The 10617-nt window shown below is 49.5% G+C and overlaps 1 protein-coding gene across 1 annotated transcript in view; it reads left to right on the forward strand.

Moving 5' to 3' along the window:
- Nucleotides 1–7348, forward strand: part of LOC138473484 (deleted in malignant brain tumors 1 protein-like) — a 1627178-nt gene extending 1619830 nt beyond the window's left edge. Inside the window, exon 15 of the mRNA XM_069612128.1 lies at nt 7017–7348. Within this exon, the coding sequence (XP_069468229.1) occupies nt 7017–7348 (332 nt within the window). The remainder of the gene's footprint in view (nt 1–7016) is intronic.
- The last annotated feature ends 3269 nt before the right edge of the window (nt 7349–10617 follow it).

Consider the following 10617-nt stretch of genomic DNA (forward strand, 5'->3'; position numbering starts at 1 on the left):
CGCATATGTGGCAGCCTCCTACCACGGTTTCAACTAGGTGGTCAAGCTGTGGAAACCATACTTTTTTGGCGAAGTAGACGTTTCGTGGCAGCTACGCCTCGGTGTCCTTCATGGGCCAAGTGTATTGTCTGTTCTCGGAGGATTGCAGCTTTTTAGTATTATGTTGTTCTCTACTATCATCAGTTCCTCTCGGACTTGGTCAAGCCATTTGACATCGTCCCGTGTCGTGTCTGTTTCCGCCCTTGCCTGCTGTCTCATGAGGGTCATTCTTTTTGTCTGTAGGCAGTGTCTTACGATCCGGAGTGCTGGGTCTGCTTCTGATTGCGCTGACAATTCTGCCCATCCGACTGGCAATAGTTGTAGGTGGTGTATGACGTAGTTTATGTACGCATCCGCTATGGACGGCTGAGATGCGGTTGAGGCCATCGGGTGACGGGAAAGGTAATCGGCAGGGTTTTATTCTTTCCCAGGGCAGTGTATTATTGTGAATTTGTAGTCCTGTAACCTCAGACCCCATCTTGCAATTCTCGGTGGCATCCAGGCTTTGGGATTTCCGTAAATGGTGAGTAGTGCTTGGTGATCGGTAACTATCGTGAATTCTTTTACGAACAGAAAAAGATGAAAATACTTGCACACCCATACTACTGCCAAGCTTACTTTTTCTGCTTGCGAGTATGCCTGTTCCGTGTTCGTCAGGTTTCTGCTGGCGTATGCTATGAGGTGTGCTGATCTGCTGGGTCATTTTGAGTAAGTAAGGCGCCTAGTCCCACCGGGCTGGCGTCCATGATTATCTCGGTGTCCCGGCTGGCATCAAAATACGCCATGTCTTCTGCTTGTTATATGGCACTTCGAATTGCTTCAAATGCCTCTTGGCACTCCTTTGACCATATGAATGGGGTGTCTTTGCGCGTGAGCAGGCGTAAGGGGTTGCTCACGGTGGCATAGTCTTTCAGGTATCTCGAGCAGTAACTGGCCAACCCCAGAAACGACCGCAGGTCCGTGGTGGTCACGGGAGGTGTGGCTGAGCTGAGTGCCTGGACTTTTTTCGGATCTGGTCTCATTCCTTTGTCCGAGAAAATGTGTCCGAAGAATCTGAGTGATCCCTTGGAGAACTTGCATTTGGATTTGTTTAGAGTTAGTCCTGCTTCCTCTAGTGCCTGACATACTTTGTGTAGTGCTATATTGTGTTCTTCTTGTGTTTTGCCATATACTAGGACATCGTCTGAGTAATTCAAACAGTTTGGGACATCTCGGATTACTTTGTGAATTTCCACTTGAAAGATTTCGGCGGCCGAGGATATGCCGAAACTGAGTCTTTTATATTGAAAAAGGCCAAGGTGTGTTACAAACGTGGTGATATATCGGGATTCAGGCGCGATTTCAATTTGGTGCTACCCCTTTTTTAAGTCTAGTTTTGAAAAGATTCTCGCTCCATGGAGGAGGTGTATCATGTCCGTGATTCTGGGTGCCTGGTACCTCTCTCTCTCTCAATGGCGGCGTTGGCTCTGTGCATGTCAACACACAGGCGTATGGACCCATCCGGGGACTTTTTGGGGACGGGGACGATGGGCGATACCCAGGGTGTGGGTCCTGGTACGGGTTCAATTACATTCATTTTGATCAGCTTGTCGAGTTCCTCTTCTACTTGCCTTTGGATATTGAACGGGATCTCCCTGTAATGCTGGGCCACCGGTTTGATGAGTGGATTTATGTGGAGATGGACCTTTCTGTTTTTAAGTTTCCCCAGGCCTGCGCATAGTTTCTGGAAGGATTGTTCAATCGCTTCTGGTTTGCCAAAATATTTGTGTGCCATCAGTTGGTATAAGATGTGTACCAGTCCCATGTCCACAGCTGTTCTGAAACTCAAGATGCACCCGCTGTTGACTTCGGTTTTCAGAATCTGCAGCTGGATCTTTGCTGTGTGTTCTTTGTGAGTGCACCAGGCTGTGATCGTGCCTTTGCACGGCAGCGGTGTTGTGGAGCCATACGGGTAGATGTCCACCGCCGCTTTCCTGACTCTTGGTTGTGGTGCGAGTGCCGCTTAAGCTTGTTCGTCAATGCTGTTGACCGTGGCTCTGGTGTCTATCAGGAATCTGAGCGGGGTGTTGTTGACTTGCAGTGTTGGTACTGGGCTGTATTGGGTGGCTGCCGTGTTGTCATGTATGGCCCACACGTAGCCCTTCTTTCTTGGATTGTCTTCCGACGACGGGGTGTCACTGCTGGTGGGGGATCGTGTCTCAACGTATCTCACGAAGCGCCTTCTGTGAGAGCGTCTGGTGTCCTCGGATGATCGTCTGTCCTCCTTTGTGTAGCGGCTCTTGCGGTCATTGTCCTCTCTCCTCGTGGACTTCCGGTCGCTCTCCCCTCTGTATCTGGGAGAACCCTTGCGGGTGTATCTGAGCCTTTCTTGGGTTTGGGGTTTGCCTGACGTGTGTGAAGGTGCGTTCTTGCACATGGCTCTGTAGTGATCCATGCCCCCACATGCGGCGCACTTCTGGCCTAGGGCCGGGCACTCCCCTTTATGGGGGTATTCATATCCGCATTTGTAGCAGGTGGCATCATGGCATTATTCTCCTGGGGTAGGGTTCGAGTAGAGTTTGTTGATTGTTCCTGAGGTCTCGCCGTGTTGTAGCAGCGACACTTTCCCCAGGTTGTCCAGTTGTGAGTCCACAGCGGCTTCCATGCGAGCCAGTGCTAGGATTTCCTCCAGAGATCTCTGTTTTTGTAGGAGTTGTTTGCGGAATGGTTGTGAGAGGCATCCTGCAATCACTTGGGATCTAAGTGCTTCTTCGTTGGAGTATTTGTGGAATTCACAATGTTTCAGTTTGATGCAAAGGCGCATCACGAAGTTGTCAATGGACTCTCCCTTTTCTTGTCTGGTCGTGTGAAAGATGTGACGTTCATAATCAACATTCGTGTGAGGTGAAAAATAGTCCGACAGTTTAGCATGTAATTCGCCGTATGTGACCGTGTCAACGTTGAGTAGCTCACCTGCGATGTCTCTCACTGCCGTTCCCACTGCCATAAACAATGTGTTCTTTAGTCTGGCATCATCCGTTAATCCTATGGCACCCGTGTAGATCTTGAAGTGTCTGAGCCATATGGTCCAGCGGGGTCCTAAATTTGAGGTGTCTTATTTCAAATGGGGGTGGCATGTGCATGACCTGTGATGCGCCTCCTTCATTTTGTGCGGGCTGGTGGTTGCCTTGTGCGGCCTCCGTTCCCCCTGAAGATGCATCGGCAGCTGCTGCTGTCCCGGACGATGAGGCTGGGTTGCTCCGCGTGTCCGACATTCTAGCCGGTGTTCTGGGGGTCCGTGTGTCCAGTTTTCTCTTGATGTATCCCCCACTCTTATCTCAAGTTCCTCACCGCTCCTCTCTCTCTCTCTCTCTCTCTCTCTCTCTCTCTCCTCTCTCTCTCTCTCTCTCTCTCTCTCTCTCCTCTCTCTCTCTCTCTCTCTCTCTCTCCTCTCCATTTGCTCTCTTCTCTCTCTCACCACCTTCAAACCCTTGTCACCAGCTCCTACTTCAATCACCCACACTCTTTGTCTGAAGCCTTGGCCTATGTGGCTCCTTACCCCCTCCTTAAGGGATTGCCTGCATGTGTGATTCTGCAGCCATGTGTGGGACCGAGTTAGATGCTGTGATTATGTGCCCAACACGGATGCAGCTGTATGAGTTTTGAGGAGGACCAAGCAGGTAAAGTGGCTGTCAGTGACTGTGTCTCCTGCTCTTGCCCTGGTTCTTGGGATGTGGCTGGAATGCTGGAAGCAGTGGAGTGGAATCTCCCCATTCCGGAGCGGGAAGGTATGTGGGAGGGACTCAACTGTACTTGCTTGTTGTCGCCATTTCACCGTCTCTGCCTGGCATTGCAGGGCTGGTGTGGCATAGACACTGTGGGCAACGGCGGGACAATCCTGATGCCGGCAAGCGAACTTCACCAAAAAGTGTATACCGGTTTAGCTGACTTTGGCAGGGTCTGTTAGGTGAGCCCCTGACTGAGCTCAATGAAATATCATTCCACTGTGGGAGCGGGCCCCCTGAGTGCGCTCCAGAAGGAAACTAAATGTTCCCTACCGCTGGCTCAGCGTGCCAGTGATCGTGGTGGAAAACAAATGAATGCTGCTGAGGTAGACTGGTACCCAAGACCACTGCCATGCCCTGTGGCATCTTCCCGAGGCCCAGGAGAGCAGAAGAGGGCACTGGTACAATGTGGACCACATCCGAAGGGTGCTGCCTTTGGCAAGAGCTGAGCTGGTATCAATATGCCTGTGTGCCAAGCCCGCAACTCCACTAAGCCCCACCAGACCAGCTGAGAGCGAAGGTCAAACCGTTTACTGCCTTATGTGCCCCTTCGAGCCAACTGGAAACATATCACCTCCTTTCTTCAATTTCAAGACCCACATCTTAGAGTCACACTAGCACTCGACCCATTGGAAAAGTGCCCAGAAGACCATCTCAGAGCTGCCACATACCTTGGCATAGCTGTAAGAGGCCCCTAACAAAACCTACTAGGGTCTTGACCATGGGCACTAGAGATGGTCACACGACCCTTTCCCTACATCAGAAAGGTTCATTGTGATCTGGTCGATTTATTTATTGTTTTTGGGTTAAAAAAGCATTTCAAAGATTTGTTGTGTTTTTTTAGATTTGTTTTATTTAATTTATTTTCTTTGCCGCACATTTATACGTGGGAGACCCCCCGCAACCCTCTCCATTACCCCCCACATTAGTCATTCACCTTCATCCACCCCCCCCCCCCACATACATTTGCTGCAAAAAAACGTCCAAACCTTCTGCTGCCCATTAAAAAGACACATAAAAGTAGCAATGCTGGCGGTTTCTGTTTTCTGCAATATTGTCTGCATTTATCCTGCTGTCAGCTAATACCCAGCGTAGGCAGTCTATGGTCATCTGGCCTGAATGATCAAAGTAGGATTATTAGTGCTTTTAATAGAAAACCGTGTATGTCCATTCCTTTCATTTGGGTAATGACTGTACTGTTATGGTTTGGAGACTTCGGTACTGGCTCACACATCTCGTGAAGCATATAGCCCGCCATCCTCCACCGCGAAGGGGGTGTGCAATTAACTTTATTTATGCAGGTTCAAACTTCATGGCCAAATCGCTGCTGCTCCATTAGCAGTGCAGGGTTCAGTATAGTGCTTAGAAGTCATTTCATCACACCCCAATGAGAAAGACAGTGCTTGTGGTCTGGGAACAGTCAGGCTGGGGCTAAGAGAACTCAAACCATAGGCCAAGAGCGAGGGGGGTTAAGGGAGGGAAGGATGACGACCTGGCCAAGGGAAAGGCGGAAGGAGAAAAGGCTGAGGACCTGGCCAAGGGAAAGGCGGAAGGAGAAAAGGCTGAGGACCTGGCCAAGGGAAAGGCGGAAGGAGAAAAGGCTGAGGACCTGGCCAAGGGAAAGGCGGAAGGAGAAAAGGCTGAGGACCTGGCCAAGGGAAAGGCGGAAGGAGAAAAGGCTGAGGACCTGGCCAGGGGAAAGGCAGAAAGGGAAAAAGCTGAGGGCCTGGCCAAGGGAAAGGCAGAGAGAGAAAGAGCTATGGACCGGCCAAGGGAAAAGCAGAGAGGGAAAAAGCTGAGGACCTGGCCAAGGGAAAGGCAGAGAGAGAAAAGGTTGTGGCCCTGGCTAAGGGAAAAGCAGAGAGAAAAAAAGCTGAGGACCTGGCCCAGGTAAAGGCAGAAGGAGAGAAGGCTGAGGGCCTGGCCAAGGGAAAGGCAGAGAGGGAAAAAGCTGAGGACCTGGCCAAGGGAAAGGCAGAGAGGGAAAAAGCTGAGGACCTGGCCAAGGGAAAAGCAGAGAGAAAAAAAGCTGAGGCTATAGCCAAGGGAAAGCAGATACTCCTGTTAAGGAAAAGGCAGAGAGAGAAAGGGCTTAGACCATGACCAGGGAAATGGAGCCAGCAAGCTGGAGCATTGATCCAAGTTGAAGACAAGAACCTTCTTTTACAGTTTCAGGGACACTTTAAACCCCCGGGGAATCTTACAACCATTCTGACGCAGTATATAAATCACCTTAAGCTAGAATTCCTCGGGTTGGTAATTTTTGAGTACTTGTCACACTCCATATATACCAGGCCACAGACAGTAAGACGGTGACCACCTGTAGGTTCCCACTAACACCAGGTGGTAGGAGGTGGGGCCATGCATAGGTTCCGACTAATTCTAGGTCTCCATTTATAGCAGGCCTACAGAGCTCTAATGAGCCTAAGCCTTCCAAAACATAATGAAAGAGAGAGGACAGCACCCCTTGTCAGCTCAGAGGGCCACTGATGTCCAACACGCAAGGTTGCAAGCTGTTTCACTAAACTAGCCGAGCATTCCAACCCTCAGGGCCCCTGGGCCTAGCAGCAACTTCATCAATATTTAGTCGCTTGGTCTAGATCAAATGCTTGGTAAAGGGTTTGGTGGTCACAGGGAGAGGGTTCTTCCTGTCGCTTCATCCCCACATTTGGGCAGAAGTGAGTCGTTTCCACCGAGCTAGTCTTAGGGCGCATCCTTGGTAATGATCTACTGGGGTCTGTGATTACAGGATGCTTCTTAGGGCAGGTTTGTTGGTACCACCCAATAACTGTAAGTGGGAGAAGTCTTAAGACTTGCATCGAGAGATTGCAGAGTAGAGAGCACCTAGATGAGGGGGGCAGATATAAGAAGGAAAGGGTTCTAGCCTATCCACTGGTGATCTGCCTGAGCAGAGGCTTTCTGTGTTTTTGTGAATCTGTTTACCCAGTCTGCATGTCAACCGCATCTCTGTTCCTCCTTGTTCTCCTCTACGGCGCTCTTACTTTTCTAGATTTCAGTTCGAAGGTGAATCCATTTCTGTTATTATTTTGACTGGCCCCGGTCCTCTAAGTCTTTGGAAGACCAGCAGAACACCTGCACTTATTGTAACTTAACAGGGTTTTGCCAGCACTGGTCACAATTTGAACCCATGGCCATCCTGATTTCAGCATCACACTCACACCTCTTCCCCTCTCCTCTTTCCTCCAGGTGAAGACCTTCGCCTTGTCAATGGAGAGAACAGCTGCGTGGGCCGAGTTGAGGTGCTCCATGACGGATCCTGGGGGACGGTGTGTGATGATCTCTGGGATATCAATGATGCAGAGGTTGTGTGCAGGCAGCTCGGGTGTGGAGAGGCTGTTGCTTTCAGTGATCTGGCATATTATGGCCAGGGCAATGGCAGTATTCTCCTGGATGATGTGAGCTGCCAGGGGACAGAATCCTTCCTGTGGGACTGTAGCAGCAATGGCTGGGGCATCAACAACTGTAACCATGGAGAAGATGCTGGGGTCATCTGCTCAGGTACGTTCAGATTAGGTCAGATATGAAATATCCTGTTTATGCCTGCTCTAACTCACTGTGCCCCCACCGCCAGTGCCACCTTCACTGTGGGGGAGGGAGGGGGTCACTGCTTTCAGTGTACCTAAATGTTGGAGAGAAAGCCATGCCCTCACAGAAGGACAAAAGCAGATCACTGAAATGTATTTATTTTTTGATAAAACGGAATCAAACCATGAAAAGAACTTTGGGGGCACCACAAAACAATCTGTCCAAAGAAATTATACAAGAGAAGGTGGACTGAGAAGTGCAGGATATCCTGGGGATCAAAAACATCACCCTTTGTCATTTCCTTTTTTGTTACAATGCCAAAAAAAGGTGAAGTGAGGAAATCCACGGGGTCGCTTCCTTTCCAGCACTGTTCCCCCTCCTTGTCATTGAAAACACTTGCTAATAACCTTTGGTTGAGCCCCGCCAAACCAAACCCTCTAATGCTCTGCAGGGGAGATCTGCCCGAGCAGTTTGGGCATGACTGCTCTCTTTGGGAGTCATGATCAAGACTGGTTTACATATGGTTGGTCTACTTCTGTAACGGCACAGACTGGCTTGAGCCCATGAATTAATGCAATGGAAATTGCCATAAGGAATTGGCAGCAGTTATGATTAATTCAACTCATTCTATCCATCCATTGTCGGTGTTCTGGCCTTTTTGTTTTTTCATGCTTTGTGAGATTTCCACAGAAGGGGATAACGCATTCTCTGGCATGTCCATTTTCATGGTTATCTCCCACAAGCTCTGGGATTTCCTACTTTGTCTCCCTCTCTCCTCCTGCCCTTGATTATTGAATGCTTCTCTTTGGGTTTGACTTTTCTACTTCCATCATCCCCTCCTTCCAGCGTTGCACCATTCTGTCACTACGTCTGACTATCTTCTCTCCCACCACCCTTCCCATATCTTCTGGAGGTGTCCCTTGATCCGCGGGGTATGCATTCGGCTGTCTCAAAGGGCAAGCACGGGAGTGAAGCGATTTGCCCGTCTGGCCCCCTATCTTAATCCCATTGTCTGAATACTTCTCTTGGCATGACCATCCTTCTGCCATACTGTATGGCACCACAAATCAAACTCCAATTCATCATCAGGAAACCATATGATGCCAATAGAAAGGAGGGAGCAAACCATAGGTGATAGGGGTATAGACCTGAACCTTTATTTGTCCTATGCAGGCGTGTTAGGTCCCAGATCATGAAGTGAGGCTGGTTTATGGTACCAGCTTTGCCCTCTCTTTGGAGGCCAACCTCAGGATTTTGGCTGCGGCTGCTTTTATCACTTTCTGTATCTGGCAGGAGATTGGAGCTTTTGATAACTCAGTGATACTTCAGTTTGAGGTATCATGGAGCGGACTGGAGATAAGTACACACGCCACTGGTTCCAGCTGAGCAGAGCTGAGTAGGGGCGCAGGAAGCAGTGGTGGCTGGAGGGGTGTAAATATTTCCCACAAATATGCCAGAGTAATCAAGCGTACCGAGGGAACTCAAACCAACCAACGTACAGGGGGATTTTCGCCAGGATCATTATTGTTGTGATATTGTGTTGAAATGGTGCATCATACAGAACACAGTCTGTGGAAATTAGGTCAAACGCCAGGGAGTTTGCAATTGGTTCTGCAGGGTAACCCCAATCCAAAATAGCAATGGATGTAAGTCACCAACAGTGCAGAGGAGCATTTCCCAATGCATTTTCATGATGCCTTCACCCACAATATATGCCAGTATAAAGCATGTTCACACTGGCTGTGCCCATTTATTTCCATGCTGGCTGGCCAGAATTCCTAAATAAGAAGTTTGTTTTGCACATAATGCCAAAATCATGCTATAAGAAGCCATGTTCACACTGGCTCTGCCAATATATGCCCATGCTGGCTGCAGCAATATTTGCCAGAATTCCTAAATAAGAACATGCTCATGTTTGTCTTGCACATAATGCCAAACTCATGCTATAAGATGTTAGGCAGAATCCTGTGCAGTTCCCTCAGGGAGCACTACAGAAGATTAGGACTACAGGTGAGACCAATAAATCCCCTTTGGTATCAGCCTGTACCACAAATATTTAGCCCCTAATTCATGGATTTTTTGCGCCAAAAAAAACGGGATTTGTGTGCCATTGTGCCCGCAAATCCCTGTTTAACTAATGGGGATTTGCGGGCTGAATGGTGCACAAATCCCATTTTTTTGGGTGCAAATAATCCATGAATCAGGCCCTTAGTTGGTAGCTCTGGCTGAGCAGTCAGATTTATCTCTAGAGGGAGATGAGCAGTATTCAGGGTTTACACAATAGGCCTTCAGTACTATGGCACAAGGAAACACTGACCAAAGCTGTCACGATGCCCGCTCCCGGGGAGCCGGCTCAGGCCCTGCGTCCCCAAAAGCGGACATCAAGTCCCCGGGGAAGGTCCCAGCAACCCCTTATAGGGGCCCTTTGGACAGCGTCCTGGCGCCTATGGTGCCAGGCTCATAGAAAACGTCAGTCCTGGCACCATAGGCGCCAGGCTCATTATGAAAGTGTTTGGGTGCACTTACCTGATGCAGACCATGCTGCAGAACCCCGGCCTCCTTGAGGCCTGAAAGGAACTACTTTACCTGTGGGACTCATTTACCACCCGGGCGTGGTCGGGGAAGGATACATACCTGATTGGAGGAAGGACACATTCTAGGAACTTCTTCCAAGGCTATTTAAACCACACCCGATCAGCCACACGTGCTTCGCGTTGTTCTGCATCTAGCAGCTGGACGCTCACCGTGTCTGCTCCTGCATCTTGACTTCTGCCACACCTGCCAGCATCCTGAATCACCTGCAAAGGAAGGGAACAAGAGAACAGAAGAAGGAAAAGGCCTCACCTGCTAAATCTGCATCCCAGAGACATTTCGCCGACAATCCTGAAAAGGAAGACATTTATTTTTAAAAGCACATCGCATCGATCGCTGCAGCGCCGCATTCTACTCACCTTTACAGGGCGCTTCCATGTTCAGCAGCGACCATCCAGATTCGCAGTCGCGCCCCCGCGCCTAAGGAGAAAAAGACAAGAACAAAGGTGAGAGAAGGAATGGAAAAGGGAAGCTAAAACTCCATGTCAAGACTTACCTGTTGGGTCATTCCCTTTTCATTTCGGGTCCGCGCCGCATCCAGGCATTTTCGGACCCCGGCCCCTAAGGGGAAAAAGACATCAGCGTTAATGAGTTAATGAAAAGACATTACCAAAACACTCATTAAAGACTTACCTGATTTCCACAAGGATTTCACCGCTCACCTCGGGTCGGTGCC

The sequence above is a fragment of the Ambystoma mexicanum genome, chromosome 8 (genome assembly GCF_040938575.1).
Source record: "Ambystoma mexicanum isolate Mex_15411 chromosome 8, UKY_AmexF1_1, whole genome shotgun sequence".
NCBI classification, from domain to species: Eukaryota; Metazoa; Chordata; class Amphibia; order Caudata; family Ambystomatidae; genus Ambystoma; species Ambystoma mexicanum.